This window comes from Larus michahellis, chromosome 8, assembly GCF_964199755.1.
Source record: "Larus michahellis chromosome 8, bLarMic1.1, whole genome shotgun sequence".
In the NCBI taxonomy this organism is placed as follows: domain Eukaryota; kingdom Metazoa; phylum Chordata; class Aves; order Charadriiformes; family Laridae; genus Larus; species Larus michahellis.
In genome coordinates this window covers 4,827,039-4,852,164 of record NC_133903.1, presented here as the reverse complement: position 1 = coordinate 4,852,164, position 25,126 = coordinate 4,827,039, and the positions used below count along the sequence as shown (strand labels likewise).

Sequence of the window (25,126 nt, the reverse complement as noted above, 5' to 3'; positions counted from 1 at the left end):
GGCGTTTTATTTCTCCACCGGTCATTATAAACACAGAGTTTTACAGGCCGAGCACTCGGCTCTAACACGGCATGCAGGCCTGGGTAGCTTCACAGACTTAAAAAGTGATTTGCTTTTAATTTGTCCTCCTAAGATCTGGCTCAGCAGATTTTTGCCGCGCTTTCCACACGCAGCCTTCCACCCCTTATCCCAGGCACTGCACTGCGAGAAGTCTTTGTGCAAATCCTGAAAGGTAACTACAAATAATTCTGGTCATTCGCCTTTGGAAAACTAAGACCCGGTAAACAGACAATAAAAAGAGACTTTCAGGTTAGTTTTCTATTATTACTGGATTAAAGGTCGGGCAGACAGAACTAAGAGTCGGCAGGACAAAATTGTTCACCCTCTAAAATCATCACCTCAAGAGAACAATTCCTCTGAAAGAAGCCCAGCCGAACCTTCACATCCAGATCATCAGAATTCCAGGTCTTCATCTGTCGACTTTACAAAGCTTTCAGTTAAGATGAACTCTTCCTGTTTTAAGGCCATAAAATACTGCTGCAGGGTTTCCCCTGCCGTCTCTCGCAGAGTTAATTCCCCTAATATCCCTTTTTTAATCACTGCTAATGAGCATCAAAACAAAGAATCGGTTTTTCTTTTTGTTTTTATTATTATTATTTCTAGCAGACAATTTACATAAAATTCCCCTTTTAAGTTAGTGATTCATAACTTCCTGCAATAAACTACTTAAGGAGCAGCTTTGGTAAAGAATGGAATGAAACAACCAACCGAAAAAAAAAATAAAAAAAAAGAACAATCACAGCTGATTTTGAAACCAACACAATTCACCAAATTTAGATTCAAAAGAAAATCTGCCAAGCTGTATTTTCTCAGTGTTTCCAAATATTCCACCTTCCTCCTCCCTTTTCGGGTTTGTGCAGATGTGGGAGCTGCATTCTGTCAAGCAGTTTGTCCTGCTAGATCACGGAAATCCATCTTTACATGATTCGTAGACCTTGAATAGAGGACTCTAAGGTCTTGAAAGAGAGAAAATCTTAATCACAATCTGCTACAGTATCCTGTGTTAAGTAATTCGGTGTAAATGCTAAAGTTAAGAAAAAGAGTGAAAACCCTGAATACCTGAGATTAGACTCATATTCAAGAGCCAGAGACCATCATTCATTTCAAACTCGTGCATATAGAGACCAATGATTCCACCCTCTCCCCCCAAAACTGCATTAAAGCAGCTTATATATCACCTCAATTTCTTATTTGGCTCCTGTCCCCACCGGAGCTTTCTGGCATTATAGAATACAGACAAACTATTCTTTTCCTGAAAGGCAGCGCAGAGCTCTCGGCAGCTTGGGGAGACCAGCAGAGACCTCTGTTGGCCAGTCCTCAGCAAGGCAAGCACTTCCTTTAAATCCTTTCAGGGTTTTCAACACAGTGCTGACTATATTTTCTAATTGTTTGAAGTAACTTCTTACTACTTTGATAAATTAATTATGAGAGGGCAGAACCATGTTCTGTAGAAAGACACTGAGCAGAGTCCACAGGGATGGAAGCAAGGAGAGGCAGCCGGCTTTATCACAGCAATCATAGAAGCATGGGATGGTTGGGGTTGGAAGGGACCTTAAAGACCACCTAGTTCCACCCCCCTGCCCTGGGCAGGGACACCTCCCACCAGCCCAGGTTGCTCCAAGCCCGTCCAACCTGGCCTTGAACCCCTCCAGGGATGGGGCAGCCACAGCTTCTCTGGGCAACCTGGGCCAGGGGCTCACCACCCTCAGAGTGAAAAAATTCTTCTTACTATCTAATCTCCATCTCCCCTCTTTCAGTTGAAAAGCATTACCCCTCGTCCTATCGCTCCACTCCCTGATAAAGAGTCCCTCCCTACCTTGTGGCTGAGGTAGAAAGAAAAAAAAAAAAAAAAAAAAAAAAAGAATTAGTGGGATTCCTACCGGGACACGAGCAATACCATTAAAAAATTAAGTCCGGATTAGCACCATCTGCTAAACAAAGTGTATCTGCATTTGTGCTGAATCTTGGATCTGTCTTCCTTAGGGAGTTCACTAATGGTCTTGAATATTCCAGTCCGGATTTCCTACTGCTAATAAAACCTGCATTAGGGCTAAGCCCCAGAAGTTGATGCTAGAGATCAAAAAAAAAAAAAACCAACCCCACCATCACACCCAGTTCACATAAACGTAGTAGTAAAAGCATACCTTGAAATCCCAGATGGTCATTGCTCCATCAATGCCGGTGGTGCAGAATTTACGACAATCTCGTTTGTCTATCTCATAAATAGACACTTGGCTGAAAACAGAGAGCGATAGCTGTAACACAGACACCCATTCCAGAGAGCCAAAAAGCTGGGAAATTTGGGTTGAATTCAACTCCTACTCTCTCAAAGGGAGACATGAGTCTAGCAGAGCCCATGCTAGATTTTTGGTACAACGCCTCAGAAAAATAAGCAAAGAAAAAGGATGTTGTAAGCTCTTTTATCACTTGGTGGCTGTAGCCTAAACACCTTCCTTGGGTAAAGACAAATTGCTTCAGAAATGTTAGAATCCCCTGGGGTCACACAGTTCTTAAACTGCAAGGATACTTTACTTGATTAAGCGGAATCAATCCTTTTGATGAATAAATACACATGGAAATAACACCTGAAATAGGAAGCTGGTATACGAATTCCTGTTTCAGGTGAATTTTGCTGACTAGATTTTGCACAGCGCTATCAATCTCTTGTGAACTATCTACATATTTGATAAGATAAACTGCATTCAAGTTACAGAACCCATTAAACATGAGCAAACAACAGAAGCACACATGCCCTGTTAATGATTAACTTTACCAGCTTCCACGTAAGCCCCAGAAATAGACAGCTGTTAGCAAAAGACTAAAATGAGAACAGGATACCAGCTACACCCATCTGGTACGGCAAATTTGAGCTCTCATAGGTTTGCAGTTTATCCTGGGAAACCAAAGCGACAAGGAGAGCGTTCCTTCCCCTCGGATTGGTGGCCGAGACACTCACGTTATACTGTTTTGGTGCAGTGTCTCCAGGGTAGTGTTACGATCTTCTGTAGTGGCTCTTTTATCCATGTTTCGGAAGCGTTCCATAGCGGAAATATTGCGCTGGATGCTCTGTTTTGGAATGTCTAGTTTGGAAACAAAGGTCAGCAAGCCACGGTCATCACAGTTAAAGAGCATCGGGCAGCAGTCATGGCCCTGCAACCAGACAGCATGAAAGCATGTCAAGAAACATAACCAACAGAATCACCGTTTCTTTTTTTCTGCTGCTGTTAATTGCAGAAATGCAAAAATAGACACTATGGCAGAGCTTGCTTATTACTAACTTCATAATGTATAGTGTTTCTCCCTCTCCAAAACACTACAACACTCTACAAGGAGAAAATAATAGACACTTACAGCTGCCACCACACTGTTCTCAGAGACAAATGACACACTCAGGAGTGGGAGGAACTCTGTTTTCAGCTGCGAAACCCTGAACACAAGAACATTTGTTAGAGGACTTCATTGAAACCTCTCATCTTTGGCTCCATCAAAAAATAGAGACCGCTCTCACACAAGGATTGTTGGAAAAGAAGTCAGTGTAGCTCAGTTGTCCTGAGGTGACACCAGAAAGTTGTAACTTGTAGTAAAAAGTTTTACCCTAATGAAAGCGTCCCGGAAGATCTATAACAAATAGGAAGTATTCCAGGCGAAAGGCTGAAGTTACCCAGTACTGTGTGTAAACAGTGGCAAGAGTTTAAAAAGAAAACCCCCAAAAAAGGTTCAAATCGATGAAGCTATTAATGTCATATGCATATAAAAAACACTTGAGGTTTTAGTGCTTCACACCATTTTTTCAGGAGGAAAAAGCCTGTATGGTAGATTAAGTCAACTTTCGTGATTTTATGACAACTGAGAAAAGAATTCTAGAACACTTTACACTTAATGATATCCCCAGCCAGGTACTTAGAGAGCTGTAGCCATCAGAACCATAATTCAAAATGAAGCACAGCAATGCCTGGATGATCCACCAGAGATCTCTGCTATCGAAACATACAGGGAATCTCGTCTTTCTTGGTTAGAAAGCCACAAACACTGAAAAGTTATTCAGATGAAGCTGAAGAGCAGAAGGAGGAATTGTTAATAAAATATTTTGTTGGATTGGGAGGTGTAAATTGAAATCTTGCAGAAGCAGTGCCTTAAGGATAGTGGTTGGAATTAACATTTCATGAAATGAACAACTTATTTTCCAGATCCCGGTTGGGGATAGGGTCTTAGTAGTTATGGAGTAAGCATGTTTCTGGATTCTCTTGAATCTATTTACAAGGAAATACTGTTTCCCCAATCACTATAGTGGAACGTATTTTTTTACAAGTGCTTCACACCCCCCCCGCCCAAGTAAATTGACTATACCATCACTAAGAATTCTTATAAGAAATTCAAATTATATCATCTAAAATTCTAAGAATCTACCTTATTTATACAGGCCTCAAACAGCCTCCTGGAATCTAGAGTAAAACTGTCGAAACTAGAAACAGCAGCCACAGCTCTTGTTGTTGCAAGCACAACATTCCACATACTGCTTCCTTCTGTGTCAAACAGCTAATAACTCACAGAAAAAGCATACTTACATCATATTTTTTGAGGCATCAGCAACTGACACAGTACTATCATGACTGACCCAGGCTAGGCGGTTACCGCTGGCAGAAAAACTGACGCTATGCACCCATCCGCCACTTCCAGCACCCCCAAATTCTGACATCAGCTGCCCAAAAGGCATTTTGGAGCCCCATGGTGTACTGGCTGGTTTTTCATCCACTTCCTTAATGTAAGCAGAAAACACCCTGCAAACAAAAAATTTCAGCATGAACAAAGACAGAAAAAAACCTCCTGGGAGCTGCATACACATTTCATATTGGAAACAACCAGATGCATTCTAATTCTACCAAAATAAAATACTATGGTATCTTTAAACAAGCCACTAGCAGCTGGGAACCTTCAATGTAGAGAGAAAAAGGAAGAGTACAGAGGGTGTAAGGTGTACAGGGTTCTCATAAATGTACTGTCTTGTATCTTTCTCCTTTTTTCCAGAAGATGGCACAAAACCATACATTGTCATTGCATTTTCCACTGTGCTACGATTTCCCTTTCATCCTTTTGCGGTGCTAATAACCCCCAGAGTCAATTCTTCAGTTAGAGAAAAAACACGAATTGCACTGTATAATTAGAAGCTAATACAAACACCTACAAAATTATCCGCTTTTTAAGAACATTCACTTTTTAGCAGAATTTAGAAGAAAAAAAAACAAAACCATGTCCAAATGCCAGCAAAGGGCTCCTGAGCCACCTTATTCTGGCTCATTGCTGAAAGAACGCCTTGAAAACCTGAGTTACCACAATGTTTTTATAGTTGGGGTTTTTTTGCCAGCACTACAATTTTCAAGATATGTTTAAACAGAAAGCCTCCCCCCTTCATCAAATTCCTTCTGCATGATTCAGACATGCCACAATATGGTGTTCTTGACTGTTACCATGGAAGTTACTGGGACGTCACAAACATAGGATTAGAGTCCATTGAACAGGAGGAGCAAGTGAGCTACGCCATATTACTACCAGAGAAACATTTCAGTATGAAAGGAAAACCGTGATACAATATTCATGGTTGCAGTCAAACACAAAAAGGAATTATTTTATAGAAGAGCTCAAGGAAATGTTGCTCCCCCCTCACCATTTCTTAAATCTTTTAGGTGTGTGGGGTATGCGCTTCAAAAGGCACCTATATTCAGCTTATTCAAATAAAGCTGATCATTTGGAACAAGGAAAGGTTTAACTGCTGCTATATTAAGTACAGATTTTCAGAGAATTAAGTATAAATTTATACTTGGCTCTATCAGTTTAAATATAATCTAATGGTAATCCTTCAACAAACTTAATTTTATAGAGACATCTAAAAGGACAGTTCTCTTAATGTATGGAAATAGGACAAGATGTTTAAAGCAACGGCCTTTGACACAAGGCAGAAAAATCATTCCTGAGTAGTGAAAGACCTTGAAGATAACTGTTAGTTAAAAAAAGTCTTTACCCTTACTAAAGTCTTCCTCTCTTTTAAAACCAAAATCACCCCAGCTTGAAGGCCCTGGCCTTCAAAGACCATTGTGAAATGACTTTCATTCCCACAGCAACACTGTTCCAGCAAGAATATAAAATTCACACCTATGCGGTGCTATCAGCTATATATATATATATATATACACACATTTCTAAAGACAAGAGGAGCTCATCTAGGCCAGCCACCAAAAAAACTCTGCTGAATACCTATCAACTTGGAGCCTCTTCTGCCCTCCATTCTTTTTTCCAAAATGTCTCCCAGTTAGCTGCTTATTAGCTGGCAGTGGCTCTGGCAGATCCATTTCATAATTTTCTTCAGAACCACCTATCAGAACAGACGCACACTTCAGGCCCAGATATCTTTATTACCTTTAACGTGTAACTGAACATTCCCTAGAACTGGAGTTCTAGAGATCTATATTAATCATTTCGCAAAGAGGATATCCTTCTGTGGTTTCGGGGAAGAAATAGAAACACAAACCCAGTACCAATCTCCACTACTTTTCCTTTCTTCCTTTAATGTTGCTATATGGAGATTTCTATGCTAAAAGGAGCAAAATTACTAAATGATTGATCCTGAAGTAAAATGTTAGGCAACAGCAGAAAGTTTTCCAGATGATTTAAACCCAGATCTGATTTTTTTCAAAACACACACCATTTTTCAGAGAAATAAGATGCAGGACACAATGAGTTTTCTGACGGGAAACAAAAGAGCAAGTCTTCTAGAGAACGCGCCTAGGAAATGGACTGGAATCGACATCTTGACTTTCTTCCAAAAAAACAAGCAAACAAAAAACCCAAAAACTCCCAAATCCCAAAACCTATACTGAACAGGAAATAATTGAAGTCTAACTTCTCAACAAAAACAGGAAAGAGGAGATAATCAGGGATGCAATGTACATAACAAGCGCTGAACAAAGCCTGTAGCTGAAAGTTCAAAGTAACAGAGATATATATCTCTGTATCTCAGCTGACCTAATGTCAGACTCCTGAGATGCTTTTTGAACACACATGAAAAAATTTCCACACGTGAAAGGCAGCTGCTTCTGGAAGACGAATGAGTACATTTTATATCACGTTTTTTGTGAAAGGAAGTGAACATGTATAATAGTTTATCTAATTAAAACTGGAGATAAGGCAGGAAAGGGAGACAACTCTCCTCTTCCCAGCTTCCATTTAACGTCTCTCCTTACATAAAAAGGTATCAAAGGATCGAATTTAGATGCATGGGTTTCATTCTGAAATAAGGAATATAATGATCAGTCCCACCTCCCCTCCCACTCCTTCTTAGCCATATTTAGTACACACTTTGAAGCTTAAAAATTGCCGTATTACATAAAGAATTTAAGAAAAGAAGCTTTTATGATTATTCAAGGTACAAGTGATTAAGTAAAATATGAATTAAAGTAATCACCCTGCAGGCAGCTCCCCATGCAGACTTCAGTACAGTGACCCCAATCACTCAGCACAGAGCAACTGGCAGGACCTATCCCTCATGGTGTAATTTCACAATCAGTTTGAAAGACTATCCCATCCATCTCACATGCCAATCTGTTTTTACCAGCCTTTTTTTTTTTTTTTTTTAAATGGTCTTCAAAAATGCGTTTTGTTGCACTGAGTTTCAGGTGGATCAACTCCTTGACCCTACTCACCTGCAAGAACGTTAAGGCTAACACCAGCAAAGGGGAGAGAACAAGTGACTCAGGGAAGAAAAAGATGAGATACCACCTTCGGAAGTGCCAAGTTACTTGGAATTTTGGAACTGCATCATTAGGATATTGCTCTTTAAACTCTAACAACTCTACAAGATAGCACCTGCTAGTGTAATTTCAGCCTAACAACTAGATCTCAGCACTCAGTGCACGCACAGTAGTACTACTTCTGTGTACTGCACGTAGAGAAACCCACCAGTTCATTAAACTCAGGCACGTCCCTCGACAGACACGTTAGTAGTCCAAAGTCTACATGCAGTAGCACCAAAGCTGAAGTTTCTCAAGCTGGGTATTTCATTTTGGTAACAACAACAGTATGAAACGAGCCATCTTCTATTCTAATAGCAAATGCATGATCAACATGCTCGTGCTACTGATTAACTTGAACCAGTAATCTAAATTGATTTACAGATGCTTTATTTTCTCTTACCTGCACTTGAAGTCACAGGATCCCGCAGCCAGCAAGACATTGTTGGGGTGCCAGTCCAGGCTAAGGACAGTGGAACGAATGGGCTTTTTAATGTGTTTGCTCACCCACCTAAATTAAAAAAAAACCAAAAAAAAACACAAGATAAAATTTATATGAAAACATTGTACTGAACTCCCCCAAGTCCATGAAGTACTCCTCAAAAAGATCACCCCCTTGCCAATGGCTAAACACATCAGTTTTGCAAAACACACATTATGTCCAAATCTTTCGTATTCTCTTGTACAGTCTGTGAACTTTATATGGTTATCTTGATTAAGATTTTAAATACTATGAACAAACTCATGTTAAATATATATCGCATCACCTGAGTCCTATTCCCCTTCTCACTGATTTTTATAATGCATCAGATGGGAACTCATTAATGTGAATTTTGCACAGTAATTGCCTGGTCCCTTACATCCTATGAAGAAGGGCTCAGCTTTGACTGTGATATGGAGATAACAAGCACTATTTTCTTAGATCACTAAGTACAAGTCCTCTCCAGCTCATTCCAATGAGTTTTACAGTCATCTCTCTTGCCTATCGACTTTTCTACTATTTAATAAAAGAGTAACTATAAAATACAACAAGTAAATGGGTGAACTGCCAATGATAAGACCAGTGTATACATCTCAATTACTTGAAGTACAGTGAAAAGTGGGCCTGATGTTGAATGCATCAATATTAGCCTAAATAGGTATCAACAGATTTAGTTTGTTCGAACTATTTACAAAATAGCAATGAAATCTGTTAGTCACTGGATGACCTTTAGGATGATAGTGCTTTTTCTTTGAATGTACTTCCATCAGGCACAAGCAACTTTAAGGATCGCATTAAATAATTTGTCTTCAACATACAGGGGTTTGATTCTTCTGCAGATAACTGAGGCAGAGAAAATGTTAATAACTGAATGTGTTGGAAAGCATAAAAGTCCAAAACAGTCTTTAAAATGTATTTTGCAGATGGTATCACTGTTTACCATCTCCACATGGAAGACTGCATGCAGAACAGCAGGCACAGACACCTGTGTTTTTATGCATGTTTATGCAACCCGAAGTAGTAGATACTCAACATACTGATTTCACCTACAGGTGATATGGTAAATGTAGCTCCAACACGTACAGCTACAAACGTAGATCCATTAAAGATCAGAAGCACTACGTTTAGATTCCAAAGAGAAAAAAAGTTAACGGTGGAAATATTTGTGATAGTCCTGTCTGAAATCTACAACCTGTGATAAAAATACAGGACAGAATATGGAACAGGTAGATGACAAGCTCAAACATCTTCTAATAGAGCACCCTGGAGATAAGTGACAGATTTGAATTCTTTAATGACAAGAAATGGCCCAAAATAATCTATACAGAAGAAAACTCAAGTCAAGGTTTCTTCATTCATTCTGGAAGGAGGTGGGGGAGGAAACATTTCTCTTTTTTCAACCATACAGTATTGGTAAAGAAACTTTTACTCTGCAGAAATTCTTGCGCTTCTAGAAAAGCAACAGATGTTTATGGCAGTCAGCCGGAACACATCCACGCCAACATGTATAACCTGAAAATTTGCTAAGTCAAAGGCCTTTAGGTGCTACACCAGAGTAAAGAAGAGGGAACCTTTTCCCTAAGATGTAAAAAGGCCACGAAAGAACTGATGAGGCCCCCTACATTTCCTGAAGATTTTAGGAATTAGTAAAATAGTAACCTAGTTACCACCTTTAAACTCCAGGCTTTAGCTTTCCCATGCAGACCTTAAAGGTATAAATGGAAATTAAACCCAAAACAGCTCACCAGTCATTTTCAGATTCAAAGTAGCACACAGATATAAGTCGAGCTCCGCTTCCCACAGCAAATTTGTTCTCCAAGGGAGACCATTTCACAAAGGTAGCTGCGCGATTAATTCTCAGGATCACAAGGGTCGGTTTCCACACGCCGTCTTTCTGACTCCAGACATAGGCATTGCGATCTGCACCGCAAGTTACAATGCGATCGCTTTTGGGAGCCCAGTCAATACCTGAAATTTAGAGCTTACATTAATAAACTTTTCCCTTTGTACTGTTTGCTCTACAATAAGCCAAAACAATCTATTTTGGAATGATGGAAGCCTTCTGCTACAGAGAGAGCTACTACTGTTATGTTAGTATTCCACTTCTTCACTTATTCTCCAGGCACCATTTTAAACTGTTAGGGATATCAGTTTGTCCCTCTGGCTTTCATCAAAATTGCAGATCCCAAATTCCCAGATTCCACAGGGAATTTGCCCGCTGAGGAAGCCTGCTCTGAGCTGGCCAACAGGTGGAGCTCTGCAGACCAGCTAAGGCCTCTCCACCGGCATCCTTCAAACCACTGACTTCTGCCAGAGACCCGTTTCCCGTTTCGGCAGCGGAAACCCCGCAATTCTAAAACTATGCACGAACCTCTAACATCGTTGTCTGCTTGCTGCCAGACTGCAGTCATGATCTAAAAGTTTAGATAGCAGGGTTGGGTGTTTTTGGTTAGAAGTTATCAATCTTTATGTACTGATACAATGCTTACATTTTTTCCATGCCTATTTAAGCTCTGCCACGAGAAAGAAAACGTTTACCAAGCAAAAATAACAAAATCAAAGAATAAAACGAAGCCTTTGATAAGTCTGCCATTGCTTCTTTCCCTTCTTATGCAATGAAGGATGTTTTCAACTGGAAAGTCTCACAGCAACATCATTTTGCATCTTTTCTTTAGCATCCCTCTTTGAGAGGCAGAGCTCAACCTTTAACTCTCCTGCCACAAATTGTATTTCAATGGTTTTCCATAACTGTGTCCTGTATTCAAAATATTCCTTAAGCACGCAAACTGTGATGTATATGGTCTACTCCCAAACAGGCTTCCGCTTAAAAAGTTCAATTTTGAGGAGGCTGGTAGCCTGGAACAATAGTTACTTCAGTCAATCTAGCACTGGCTTTGAAAGGGGGACCATCCTGACTCTCTTTACGTCTCTTTCCCACCACCTCCCTTGCACCAGCATTATTCTGCTGCAGAAAGTTCAGCTTTTTAGCTTAGCAGAAAACTAAGCCACCAAAAGGAGCAAACAGTGCTCTTCCTGTAGGTGAACAGAAGCAGCTCACCACAAATACCTCAATCAAGACACAGAAGGCAAGACAAGGGACCTTGTCCCTTGGGATCAGAAGGTGGAGTGGCAGCAACTGAATCTCTCCTGTCAGAAGCAACAAGCGGTTTGATCAGGCTATCTCCTGTGTCTAACCACAGTTTAAGTCTATTCTTTACGACAACCACAGCATTTAGTATTCCAAAAGTATACGCTATGCAGGAAAGCAGAAAGAGCTCTTTTCCCAAGTCATGAATATTTGGCTTCTAACACTAACAGGTACAAGAAAAATGCAGAGAAATGTCTTTGGGGAACAGCACGTCATTTGTAAATTCAGCCCAAGGGACTCTTCACAAAAGGGCACATACAGTTGTGCTCTTTGACAGCAAGAATCAGACAAATCGAATAAAGTTCCTGCAAAACGCTGTTGGGCAGATACTTCTGCCCATTAGCGAGTTGAGAACAAAATAAAGGATATTGCTGTTTTGGGCAAGTGCTTGTATTAATTACCTTCATTTCCTTAGAGAATAAAGCCCTTATAAAAATATCACTGTGAAAAAAAATACAGCAATATAAATGACTACCGCAGGACAATCACACTTTAAAAATAACACCTTGTGACTCATCGTAGCAGCTCTTGTTACATTTTCATTGTGGATCTACAGATACTCTGGGCCTGCAGTAAAACGTGCTCACTGATGGTCTGTCATAAGTCCAGGACTGACCACTTCAAGTGTTTATATAATCCCTAAAAAAAAGATATTTATTGCTGTCGGAAACCACAAACCAACACAACGGTTGTACACTTGATGAAGTTTTAATCCTAGTGCTTGAAAGGGAGCAGCATATATCACTAGGAGAGTTTGACACATAACCAGATTACTTCAGAAGACTGAAAATCTATTCTCGTTATGTCTTTATGGATGAAAAATCAGCAATAGATAAGAAAGGCAGGCTCAGTTACTCTACCAAAATGTCTGGAAATGAAACAGGGCTTCTCCTGCTAACGTTCATTGCATGTAGTCCAGAAAAATGCTGCAAAGCTCCCTGTAAGTGGGAATGCCAACCTATAAAAAGATCTATTTATTCAACACTTGCAGATTTCCTGTTCAGATTCTCAACTGGGGAAAGCAGGGGGCGGACAAACTTAATGTGTGGCACAGCACAATCTTCTCTTACCTGTAATGTGTCCATTGTGCTCCTTTAGCTCATGAGCCTTCACCCACTGGTTCCCGCTCTTCTTGTAGATGTGGACTTCATGATTATTAGGGCTAATGGCAATCTCTTGAAGAAGAAATAAAACAATCCAATAGTACAGAAGGCTTTTTAATACCAAATACTTTACTTGGAAAGACTTTCCAATTTAAAAACTGTATTCTTAAATTTCAGAGCATTACAGAGGTTTGGTAAACAAAGGGCCAACATCGCTGGATAACCTCAAATAAAATGGTCATGAGCATACTGCACAGAAAGACAATACATTTGGAATATGCAATCCACATTACAGTGGAAAACTAGGCTATTACAAGAAAAGGCTGGTTTGGGGTATGGAAATAGAGGGTCAAAGAGGATAAGGGGCAGGTCATATTCTCACAAGGTGCAGACCAAGAGGCAAAGCTTTCTGGAAGACTAGTAAGACTAGATTTGCTCATATGCCAGAGTTCCAGTAACAGGTTTAGAAAAGTCCACATTTAGAAGATGCGTGCTCTGCTTTTTGGATCATGGGTGGAACGCTTAACACATAGCACTATGCGTTTGGTCATACCTTCCCTAAACGTGATCCAGAACATTACAAGATCACAAACCGACAGCGAAAACAGTAATGAAAAGAAAATTAACAATTAAAACTAACATAGTACTTACGAGTACGGTCTCTGTTCCATGCATGGCAGGTGATTGGCTCTAGTAAAAACTGATGTAGAGACATTCCGAGTTAAAGATATTCCTATGTTGTAAAAATTGAAAAAGCTGAAAGGTGTAAAATTGAAAACAAAACACTTCAAAATTCGATAATTATTAAAACAAAATCAGCCTTCAGCATTTATCAAGGTTGTTTCAGGCCAGTATTATAATTCACTTACAGAAGATCACAACTTACTCCGTAAATACGTTAAGGTCGCTAAAGAATTGCCTTTGCCATACACCCCGATATCTTCAGTTGGCCAATGACTTTCAAGTGTCTGGCTTACTATAGCTAATCGCAATTGAGCTAAAAGCCATACGTGCTTCCTTCTTGGCATACGCTCACAAGCAAGACAGCAGGTTGTTAGGATATCTAACAAACCTAATAATTTGACTGTAGAAATAGAACATAAATAAAGAAATAAAAATTCTAGGGACATAGCTCAGTAAATTGATTCAAGATCCTGACATGTATCAAGGCTCACAGGCAGCACTACAATAAAATCTTTTTCTTCTTCCTTTTCAGGAGGCTAAATTGGTGTGTCCAGAACACTGATATGTAACTGTAATCTGCTGATGTATTATTTGATAAAGCCATTTATATGTATCCTAGGGGAAAATTATTAAGATTAGTAATCAACTAATTACTAATTTCTTCAAATTAATCCTAGCACTTAACTGTTCTATAGTTAGGCTTTTGCCCCCATGAGATTCAAACACTAAAAGAACAAGCTGAATCATTCTAGTTTGTAAGTATTTTAATTTGTTTAAAAAAAAAGCTAGACACCTAGTTTTTTCTTTAACTTATAATTGCTACAAGAGAGAGCACTGAACGTCTGCAATTGGAGGCGCACTGACCCATGATTACAAAGTTGTTTAAAACATCAGATCCTATTGTAAGTCCTGTATTAATCAAGGGCAGTATAAATGGATGGAAGAAACACAACATAGTAAAAACTGAGGGTCACCTGTAATAATTAAAACGTGCATAGGTCAATACATATAACTCGGATTTGTCAATTCCTTCCATAGATATTCCACTAATTTTCATAGCAATTTATCCTTGGCTGATGGATCAAAGTCTTTTTACCCCTACATATACATCTAAAAAGAAATATCACTGTGATGTCATTCCAAGACATCCACACCCATCATAGCCTGAAATTACAACATACCCAAGTATGGCCATGTTAGCAGAGGGTGGAGACTTCAGGACAAGGTAGGAATTTGGAAGCAAACAGGAAATGAATGGCAGTCCAACAGAAACTCAGGAGTGAATGAAAGATGAGTACGTTCTTACAGAGCTTAGCAATTACTATCACACCAGTCATTTCACAAATATGCTGAAAGCGCTGAATCTTGGAGCAGAGACAATACAGTACTTTGCCAATGCAAAGAATTGGAGAGACTTTTTCTTTTCTACTTCTTTTTTTTTTTTTTTAAGAAATCAAGCACTGCTATTTTAAAAAAATATAACTTAACGGTTACATTTCAAATGTACTTCAAATATAACTTTTAGCTACGTGGGCTTTAAGTCCAGTTCATAATTTTAACCAGCACGATTTTCACAATTCTTCTAATAAACATGTTCTAGCAATCAAATGAAGCTATTAAATATATGCAGTCCTAAGCAAAATAATTAATTACTTTTTATTAATGTGAAAATGTTGACATAATCCAAGTTACCTTTGACCTCGGACAGCCATGATTTGAGATTCCATGTGTTAATATAAGCAAAACACGACTGCAAATTGCTTTTTCCACGATCTTGCTTTAGTACATGCCAACATTCAGTAGCAGCACATTTCCATATACAGGAAAAGTTGAAGAGCTGTTCTACCAACAAGGAATGCTCAGCCTTTTCTACTCTTTCCGAAATAAAATGTAAAAATATCCAATCTCCCCTCCCCAAGGAATGCAGCTATTTCAAAACACTTTCTAATACACCCCTGGTATTTACTCCGCAGATTGGCTCCACATATAAACGATACGGTCCCATCCTAACTTCTAGTTCAGAGTTTTTTACCAACCTACACGCTACTCCCAGAGACAGCCTGGACAAGCAATATGTTCCATTCCTTCCCATTGATTGAGTTTCTTGAGCACCGTAACTTGTAGCAAGTGACTCTTTTCCATTTTCATTCGGTAACAAACTCATAAAAAACAACAATGATGATAATCTCAAAAAGCACTACTATTTCTGTCATCTGATAGTTGCAGTGCTATTTTCTTCTGGAAGATAAAGCTTGCTGAAGTCTTCCAGTTATATTTAGTCCTTACCAACCCGTAGAAAAAAATCAAGCTCTCATTCCACTAGAGAAAATACAACTGGTTCTATGCTTCTTGATATAATTCATATGTAGTAAAGCCCTCAATGCCTTCCTGTTAGCCAACTTCAGAATCTCACACAGGGAAGATACTGTTATGATAACTTTGTTAGCCAAGTACTTAACGCAGCTATGCCTGATTTTTTTTTTCCAATGCAAACTAACTGTCCTTGAGTTTCAATAAATTTTTTTGAAAAGGAGGAAAAAGAAAAGGAGATCTTGCACCTTTGTACAGCAGGAGCTCTCTCAGTACGTAGACTGAAAAGATGAAGCTTGGGAAGTACAGGACTCAGCTGCTGTCATCTCTCAACGGGATGAGAAATATGTGGCATGAGGCCATCCCTGGACAAGCAACTAGCAAGGACACAGGCTCAGAAGTGGACATAGCGTGTGCGAGTGCGACAGAGAGAGAGAGAAAGGCATCTTTTCAATCCTTGCCTATTTTCAGAGCACCTACATCACTTTCAAACATCTGGAAGAGAAGTGCCTATAATTAAGCACTGCCTCCTACTGCTGTCATTCCCTTCCAAGTCACTCGGCGCAGCTTTCCCAGGAGGGTGACTCCTCGCAGGCAAGCCTCCTGGCACAGGACACCATTAGCATAATAAAGCCGACCGGTTTGGGATGGATTGCGGGCTGCGGCCCGGCCCCGCGCTGATAACGCAGGTGCACAGCGCCGGTGCGGAGGCCGCGGAGGGGCAGGGGCAGGGCAGGGCAGGGGCTGCCCCTCCCCGGCCCCATCCGTCCCCCCGGGCGGCCTCAGCCCTACAGGGGGAAGGGGCTGAGGGGTCCCCATCGCCTCACCCTCAGAAGAGTGTCTCCAGACCCCCCGCCAAGGGCTGAGGTGTCTCTTCCCCCCGCGCCATCCCCTCAGCACCGGCGGGCCTGAAGGCTCCCCCCTCCCCCCCCATCCCTCTCGGGGCGAGGGCAGGCCGGCCCAGCGGCGCGGCGGACACCCACCACCCCCGCCTTCCCTCCCGCTGCGGGGACTCACCTGAGGCGGCGGGAGCGGAGCGGGACTCGCGGACTCTGGTCAGTCAACGCGACTCCGCTCCGGGCGGCGGGAGAGGGAGCGGCCGGCAGCGGAGGCCGAGGGGGGGGGGGGGCCGGCACTGACAAGGGAGGCAGGAAACGCGCTCTGCGCCTGCGCCGCCGCCCAGCGGCCTGCGCCTGCGCCGCCGCCGCCGCGCTGCAGGGACGGGGAGGGGGGGAGCCGGGGCGCGCCGGGGCGCCGCTCTGCGCCTGCGCGGCGGGAGGGCGGGGGGAGCGTGCCCGCGCCTCAGACAAAGGCGGGCGCCGGGAGCGTGTGCGCGCGCGGTGCGGGGGGGTTGTTTCCTGAGGGAGGGATGAGTGTGTCAGGGGATGGGGAGGGATTAAGTTGTCCCGGGGGAGGGAGTTCTTGTCACCCCTGGGGTTTTGTCACCTTGAGAGGTGAAGGAGGCCTTGACTGTCCCTGTTGTTGGAAGGGGCGTGAGCCAGGTGTCTGGAGGTTTTGTGGGTGTGAGGAGGCCTCAGGTCCTGTTGGTGGGGCTGATTTGGGTGAGGCGGCCTGTGTGGGGTGGCCAGTGTTGGGGTCTGTGTCAGGGCTGCTGTGGGCAGTGCCAGGGAAGAGCCACAAGCTTGGGAAGGAGTGTGAGGAGTTGAAGGGAGATCATTTGGGCTTCTTCAGCGCAGGCTCACTTAAAGTTGGAGAGCTGCCAAGCGAGGAGTCTTTGTGACCTTCCTCCCTTTGGAGGCTGAAGGGTAGAAGGAAGGTGCTCCCCACTGCAGGGGATAACAATCCTATCCTAACTCATTCAGATGATGTAGGACCTTCCCTCCTATCTGGCTGGGATACAGAAAGAAGTACATTTGCAATACTTTGCCATACTCTTAATCCCCTTGAGGAATTGCTTGCTGTTTGGGCTCTTCATGGTTTGGCTCCTGTAAAACTTCAAACTCCATTGCCTGTGAGCTTTTGTGAGCTCAAGTATAACGACAAAAAAAGGCAAGTGGAGGGAATGGGGAGAGATTGGTGACTCCCAGGTATGCTAAGGAGCAATAGTGAGTTTAATTTTGAGTCTGAGAGAAGATAAACAATTTATAAGCATCTAGAAGGAAACGAGAAGGTGAATGCTAGCCAGTATGGCTTTGTTGTGAATGAATTGAGCCAATCTAATTTCCTTTTCTGGCAGCATAACAGAGCTTGCAGATAAGGGAGAAGCAGTATAGGTCATATATCTTGATTTTTAGTAGAGCTTCTGACACTGGCTTGCAGGATATTCTAATAAACTGGGAAACCAGTCTAGGTGATACTGCTCTAAGGGAGTTGCAAAACTGGTTGAGGAAAAATGTACTTGATATCAGTGCTTGTACAGGGAATTATCCTGGGTCCATTACTCATCCATGATGAAATAGAGAGTGTAATTACTGCATTTCAAGATGAGATCAAGTTTGAAAGCAGAACAAACACAGTGATAGAACTAGGATTCAAAATGGGAGCTCTGTGGAAAAAACAGGATGCGGTTCAGTAGCAGGTGCGCTGCTGTACGCTTTAATGTAGTCGACTTCAAAATTACAAGACTGGGAAGAACTGAGCAGCTGTCTGTGCTGCAGGGAAGGATGGAGGAGCTGCTGTGGGTCGTAAGCTGAATAGGAGTCCACAACATCTTGCTGTTGCAGAAGAGGCAAACATCACGCAGGTCCACATAGGTAAGAAAATGCTGCTAATGCATACACGGGAATTCTGCTCTGCTGAGCTGTGCTAGAAAACTATGTTCCATCCTGGGCTCCACACAAGAGAAATATGGATGATTTGGAGAAAAAAGTGCCAATAATGATCAGAGTCTTTGAACACATGACTTTTGCTGAGCCTGTTGAGAGGACGGAAGACTGAGGAAAGATGTGGTAAGCCTTCAAATAGATAAAAGGCTGCTGGTATGAGGCAAGGAACAATTTGTTCTCTTATGTCCACTGGGGGTAGGGCAAGAAGTTGTAAGCTAAGATAACAGCAAGGCAGATCTAGGTTACAGTGAAAAAAATCCTCCGTGATTCCTTTGAAGTAGTCAAGCCCTGCGTTGGACTGACGTGGCAGGATGCAGGGCTCTTCTTAGAGGTTTTTTAAGAATGGATCAGACAAATATTTGTCAGAATGGCAAAAGTGCAATATAAGATCTTGCATTTGGGAAGGAGGCTAGAATGGATGGTCTCCTAATTCAGTGTTACTATGGTTCTGTAACTGTGAGATATATAATCATTGCAGCCCTTATTGGCTTAACGATAAAACTAGATCAGCTGCACAGATTAAAGATACGCAACTAGGCCAAGTAAAATTACGTAACAGGAATGAAATTATGTTTAAGTATGGTTTTATGTTTACAAAACGATTTTCACCAGATGGAGTGAAAGTATCTAAATGAGGAACTCTGCGGAGCTTTTAAGCATTAAAAGCTAAGGCTCTTTCTCCGCCGAAGCTTTATGGAGAATTTTCCACCATTGTTCCTGCTGTACTGCTGATACAATTCTGCTGTGCTAATCCAGAAAGGATACCAACGTTTTTGAGATTAAGGCCTCAGAAGCAAGACTGAACTGATTTTAGTGAAAGTAGTTTAGATGCAGTCTGACCTTAAGATATATATGAAAAAAAAAAACCTGAGGTGGGACATCCTCACGCAGCCAATGCATGCAGATGGGGAGCAGCTAGTCAAAAAGAGGTCTTTTGGAAGCAGGTAACTGCGGATGAAAACACTGGCCTTGAGAGGCATTGTAGATGTCTGTTGTCCAGCCCAGTATTTGAAAACGTAGCAATTTCCAGCATAGTGTCATATCATGCCTGATGTTTAAAAGGAAGATGCAACAACTGTAATTTTTTCCCCTAATTGTATTCCCTGTTTCCCTAGAACTGCCACCTAGATCACAGTAATTTGTCAAAATCAGTTTTAATCAGTAATATTCTTGAATTATCAAGAACATTGCCTTAAGATTAGGTAAAGTCACTGGTGATTTAAATAACTGCAAACTTTGGATTTTTAAGCAGGGAAAGACAATGTATCCCAATGTCCTGCTTTTTGTGCTGCTTAACACTGTGTCCCCCCTTGCCAACTCCTGTTTTAACTTTACGTGGAATGTGTGCAATGGTCATGATACAGAATGAGAAAGAAGGAAGATTGCTCCCACCGCATGCAGCTTGACCAGACTTTTCACTGTGCAGTCTTTTTGCATTCTGGCTTTCTAGGTAATGATGAGCGTGGTACTGATTGCTTTGTTCCCTGCCAGGGAAGATCTGCGGTGGAGCAGGTAGGCGCCTTCGTGCTCAGGCTGGCAGGCCGCTGGGCTCAGGCTGTTAATGACCACCTTTAGAGCAAAGTGTAAAGTGTATGACATCTGGCAGCATCTGCGCTCCGTTAGCCTGCTTTTCAAAGGTTGTATGCCTAAATGCATTTGTTCCAGTTGTCCAAGCAGGGCTTGGTGAACAACAGCAGGGTGTTTGGATGATGGCAGTGCTTTACTCGAGCTCCTACAGAAAATGATCACTGGAAAAGAAACAGCAGCAGTGGTTATCACCATTTTTCAGATTATGGCAGCAAAATTGTACATTGGCACAGATCACAGATCTGTCTGCAGATCATTGCACACTTTTTCTGTCTTCTAGCCTTTTTCCCATGTAGGCTCAAACTTGTTTTTTAATCAGTACTGTAGCAATTTTTCAATGCGCAACTCTTGGCAAGATACAAAGTATTCTGGACGGAAAGAGAAGATTGAAGTGGTGTTGAGGTAGTACCTTATTTACCTTTCAAAACCTTGTTAAGGAAGAATGTAGAAATGATACAATGTGTAGGTACATGCCCATCAAACCTCTTGCAATAGGAAGAAATCACTTTTAGAAGTAATGATATGCTACCCCTTGTTTTTTAGCCCAGAGGAAGGAGAAGGCATGGGAATTGGGTACTTGCTTTGTATAGTTTTGGTCCCTGTCTTCCCTGCTAGACTGCTGGTGTGTACAGAAATGTCCTGGAGTACCGTGCCAGGATGAGGTGGGCTTTTTCCTAAGAGAGGTCCTTGCTGTGCAATTTTAGTGCCCTTGAGAAAAGATTTAGCCTTTAATGTGCATCCCTTTTGGAAGTAGAAGGATGCTTCTCTTTTTCCCTTTTCTGTTTTACCATTGGTGAAAACACAGCTGTACTAACCATTAGCCATTTCAGAACTTAGCTTTGTGCATAAAGAGACTTGTGGAATATCTCTGTTCCCTTTTGTAGGGAACTGCGTGAGTCAGCTGGTGTTGAGAACATGCCTATGTTTTTCCTCATCTCCATCCCACACCCTTTTCTGCTCTAGTAAATCCATGGCAGTTGGGTTCAAACATGCGAGCTCTGTCTTTGGTGCCTGTTCCTGAGCCGCTGACAAAGAGGAAGAGGGTTTAGGCACTTGCATAATCTCTCCAAAAGTGAGCCCTTTGCTTGCTGAGACCCAATGCCTGGTGTGCAGTTTGTTTGGAGTTGATTCAGCCATCCCACCTCCCTCTCCTCAGCATCATCCACTTCATGTATGGTCTTCCTGTACTTGGCCAGGCTTTGGCTAGCCTCCTGTTCCGGTACCAGAAAGGGTTTGATTGAACAAGAGAAATCTTTGCACTGGAAAAAGCTGACCTGTAACATATCTGATGTTCTTCAGCATAATGACATCAAGGTGGAGAGTACAGGCATGACCCTAAAGAATGGTAGTTAATAGGTGGGTTTTTAATTGTGTGTACATGTCTATGCACATATTGGAGATGGTATTTGAGGACAGGAAGTGGCCGCAAAGAAGGGAGAGGAGAGTAATGCTTTGTAAAGAATGACGCACATTTTTGGCTAACTGAATAGGTGTGTGCAAGTCTACAATGGGCCACATGTCTAGGGATGCTGTCAGTATAAACTGAATGTGTGCTTCCTGCAGCATGGAGAGACAAAATGCCCCTGTGGTGCACAAGGTGTGATTGTGTGATGAAGCAGTGGGCTGGAACAGGGAATATGTACAGCCTCCTCAGTTTGCCTCTTGTAAGTTTTCAGTTTGTTCTGCATCTTCTCCAGCTCTTTCTGCATGCACTAGTTGATTTTGTGTAAGACCGGCTCCTTTAGAGCCTCTTGTTCTTGTGCAGAATTTTCAGTCTCCACGTGGTGTTTCTGTTTGGAGTCTAGTTCTATTTCCAGTTCCTTAATCTGAAAAGGAGCAGAAAAATAAATGTTTATGGAAGGGATTTGAAGTGTTGATGTGCAATTATGAAGACCAGAAAAAGAAATAGGAAGATGGTATTCACCCCAGGAATTTGAAGTGTTGATGTGCAATTATGAAGACCGAAAAAGAAATAGGAAGATGGTATTCACCCCAGGAATTTGAAGCTACTCGTGCTCTAGACTTCTGTAGCAGTTGAAAAATAAACATCAAGTCGTGCTGCTGATGACAGCACACCTTGCAAATTCTCCTTCGTGGGTGTAGATCAGCTGCTGATACCAGTGGCTTGTTACTGCTGTACTCAAGCACCATAAAGATTCTGATTGATGAATTCTGTGTAGGGTGCAAAGTGCTGAAGTTCTGTTGTGCTCCAGTGGGCTGAGAGTGTCCTACATGCATCTTTTCTGCCTAGTCTGGATTTCCTTAAATTAGTGCATTCCCTTGGGACATGTTGGCTGTTAAATAAAAATGTTTCTTTTCAGGTATTTGTGCTGAATGTGGAAGCTCAGGTGGAAGAAGGAGTTTCATAGCTGCTCTGTTGGAATGATCTTTCTGATATATTTGTACATGTTTTTCTTGCCCTGGAGTTTCATGATGGTGCTTTTTTTTTTCTCCTTTCAGGGCTAACTACTCAGCCTATTCCATCTTGACTTACAGGTCTTTTATTGCAGTTTAATAGTGCTTCTTAATCTTTTCCAGGTGCACATAATGATCCTGCTTCTGACAGATCTTTTGCCACACAGGAAGCCTATGAAGGAGGTATGAAATGGATTGACGGCACAGCTATTTTTACAGATCCTTGAAAGCTAGGATATATAGATCTGCTATCTGTATGCTACCTTCTGAGAAACTTTGCCATATCTTTAATTTTTCTGTATATCATAGGCTGCCTTTCTAAAGACTGGATCCACAGTTCACTGAAATCAATGGAAGTGATCCCAGCTGACTTGGAAAACTCTAGATTGGACCATAAACCAGGTGGTGGTGTGCTTGCTTAGTACCACTGGACTAGTCAAGGGTATTATCCCCACCTATTATTATGTCAATAGCTTTAGTTCTAATGACACTTCAGGCTTTTATTTCTTCCCTTTAATGGAAAGGGGGTGGCTGTGAGTGTGCTGTAGATGGAAGGTGAAGATATTGTCTGAACATGCAGTAGCTGAAAGCACAAAGGTGGCAGAAGGCTCAGCCTCACTCTGGGAGGAAATGCTGTGCGTTAAATCCACAGCTAGCTATGATATTTCTGAAGTGCCAGTTGTCAGCAGAGTGCCAAAGGAGCAATCTGCTCCGTGCTGGCAACTTTTCTCCCCTCTGTGCCAATTACGAATGCCATTGACTAGCTAGAGAGGGAAGCCAGCCTACTCTTTGTTGGAGGCCTGATAGGTGTGATGAGTGGAGTTGTGTAATAAGTGAAAGAAAGGACAAATCGAGAGGAAATGGAGGAATTCCTCAGTGTGCCATCTGTGATGTCGATTACCAGGGAGGCAGGGAGGAAGTGGATTTCTTTTGTGGATTAATTTTGCCAGGCTGCAATCAGTGAGCTAACACGCATTCTGCTTTTCAGGATCATAAAAAGCAATGCAATAGCTAACATGTATTATTAACACTGTGCTTTCAAATCAGCTCTGGAGAGAAATAATGGAATATATACCTTAAGGTTTCCAGCTACTAACATAAAGGGCAGAAAGGTGAGGAGGTGACTTACATGAGCCGCAGCTTGCTTTGCTCTCTCATCAACTACTCAGTAGTCACTGATGATTTCCTCATGCTCATTAGTAGTGTGGTGAAGGTCGGGCTCCAGCTTTCATTTAATACTATGCAGACTAATTCTAGAGGGCAGAAAGAAGTCTTGGAGACCCAGAATGTCTTATCTGCTCAGCTCTTCCATTTGGCTCTCAAAGAGATGATTTGTGCATCACAGTTTTCTATAGAGTTTGTTTTTTCTCTATAAAATTGTGCACTGTTAAGCCAAGTGGGCTTCAGCCCCACTGGATCTGCATTACAAAACAGTAGGACCTGTGTATTTACTTGCATGCTAAATGAGAGCTAAAATGGTGATACACCTCTGAGGCAGTAATAGACCCTGTTGTTTATGAAGGCCTTGAGTCTGAGTCTGTTTTTCTGAATTTCGGTGTGCATGGATTTGAGTTTCTATACCAATATCATTTATTTCAGAGTTATGCTGCAGTAGCAGCAGCTGGCTTTAGACCTAGCTGAAGCTGTATTTGATTGCATTCTCAACAAACATAGTCTGTGCTCCACAGCTTACAATGTGTATGTATCTCTCTATCTCATGGAAAATAGGAGCCCCACAGCTCATGTAGTGCTTGCTGTTTACTGACATTAATTATTAGAGGACTGTTGTTGTTGCTGCTGTAAAAATAATACACTTAAAAAAACCCAAACCTCTAAGGAAGGAGAACCACAGAGGCTTTAATAGGAAAAACTGCATTCTAGCAACACAAGCTGCTCTTCAGCAAAACATCGTGTAAATGTGCCATTGCGTTCCAGAATGCTGCACAAGTTCTGTGCTATGTAGGTTTTGTATAACAAGTTAAGTTTAAACCCCCAAATTTGGTATGCAGATAGCAGTTCACCTGCTAAAAATGTATCCTTTTATTATCAGTCAATTGGAAGTGAACGTATCGGTTGCATTTTTTTAACCTATTTGAATAAAAGCAACATTTACAACTCGGTTTGTATAACTGATGTCCCATAATTGCAGCTGAGAAATGTTTCTTGTGTTATCAGTCCTTTCCAGGAGTTATACTCTTCTTGGAAATCTTAGCATGTGTGGTCTTTATGAAAAAGAACTGCAGGCTATAATGGTGAATGTTGAAGTAGCTTCTTAAATCTATGCACAAAATGAAATGGCGGGTATATGATTTCATACTGCAATCTGTAACACAAAGATGCTTAAAATTTCACTAAAATGGATCTCGCTGTGGGCTACAGTCTATGGAAGAAATCTGAGCACCATGGAAACAACTAGTAAAATTACAGTTTCAATGGAGGCAGAATTTTACGCTGTCCCTTTTAAGGTGGGTTTTTCAAAAGTGCTCAGCACTGTCTCAGCTCTGCCACCATATTTGCTAAAAGCCTTTTCATAGGCCTTGCTAGGAGCAAAGCTGGGCCAAGATGGTGCTTTTTTAAAAATCTTGTTATCAGTGTAAGGTCTCTAAAGACTGAGGTCTTCATGTTCCGTAGAATTATCAGACCTTTCTTATAGACCACTGTTATCCATATTTGGCCTAATCCTGCACTTCTTACCCAGAATTAAGACTTCTTACCCAGACACTTGGATGTAAGCTCTCTGACAAGACAGCTGTTGCATAAATAGTTCTACT

The 25,126-nt window shown here is 41.7% G+C and overlaps 2 protein-coding genes across 3 annotated transcripts in view; one reads left to right on the top strand and one right to left on the bottom strand.

The window, feature by feature from the left end:
* Positions 1–625: 625 nt before the first annotated feature.
* ARPC1A (actin related protein 2/3 complex subunit 1A) lies at positions 626–16,781 on the bottom strand. Of its 2 annotated transcripts, none has more exons than XM_074597888.1 (10): positions 16,585–16,781; positions 13,225–13,329; positions 12,541–12,645; positions 10,068–10,290; positions 8,245–8,352; positions 4,626–4,838; positions 3,412–3,487; positions 3,017–3,210; positions 2,205–2,295; positions 626–1,016 (listed from the first exon to the last, which is right to left on the bottom strand). In XM_074597888.1, the coding sequence occupies exons 2-10, from the start codon at positions 13,286–13,288 to the stop codon at positions 978–980; spliced, it is 1,113 nt and encodes a 370-aa protein (XP_074453989.1). In that variant the 5' UTR covers positions 13,289–13,329; positions 16,585–16,781; the 3' UTR covers positions 626–977. The 2 variants fall into 2 exon arrangements, with proteins under 2 accessions (XP_074453989.1, XP_074453990.1); XM_074597889.1 differs by having other exon boundaries at positions 13,225–13,306; positions 16,585–16,770.
* The window catches only part of LOC141747636 (uncharacterized), a 41,651-nt gene continuing 32,381 nt past the window's right edge, over positions 15,857–25,126 (top strand). The window contains exons 1-4 of the mRNA XM_074598233.1: positions 15,857–15,986; positions 16,590–16,907; positions 18,186–18,281; positions 22,479–22,538. Of these exons, the coding sequence (XP_074454334.1) occupies positions 15,857–15,986; positions 16,590–16,907; positions 18,186–18,281; positions 22,479–22,538 (604 nt within the window). The remainder of the gene's footprint in view (positions 15,987–16,589; positions 16,908–18,185; positions 18,282–22,478; positions 22,539–25,126) is intronic.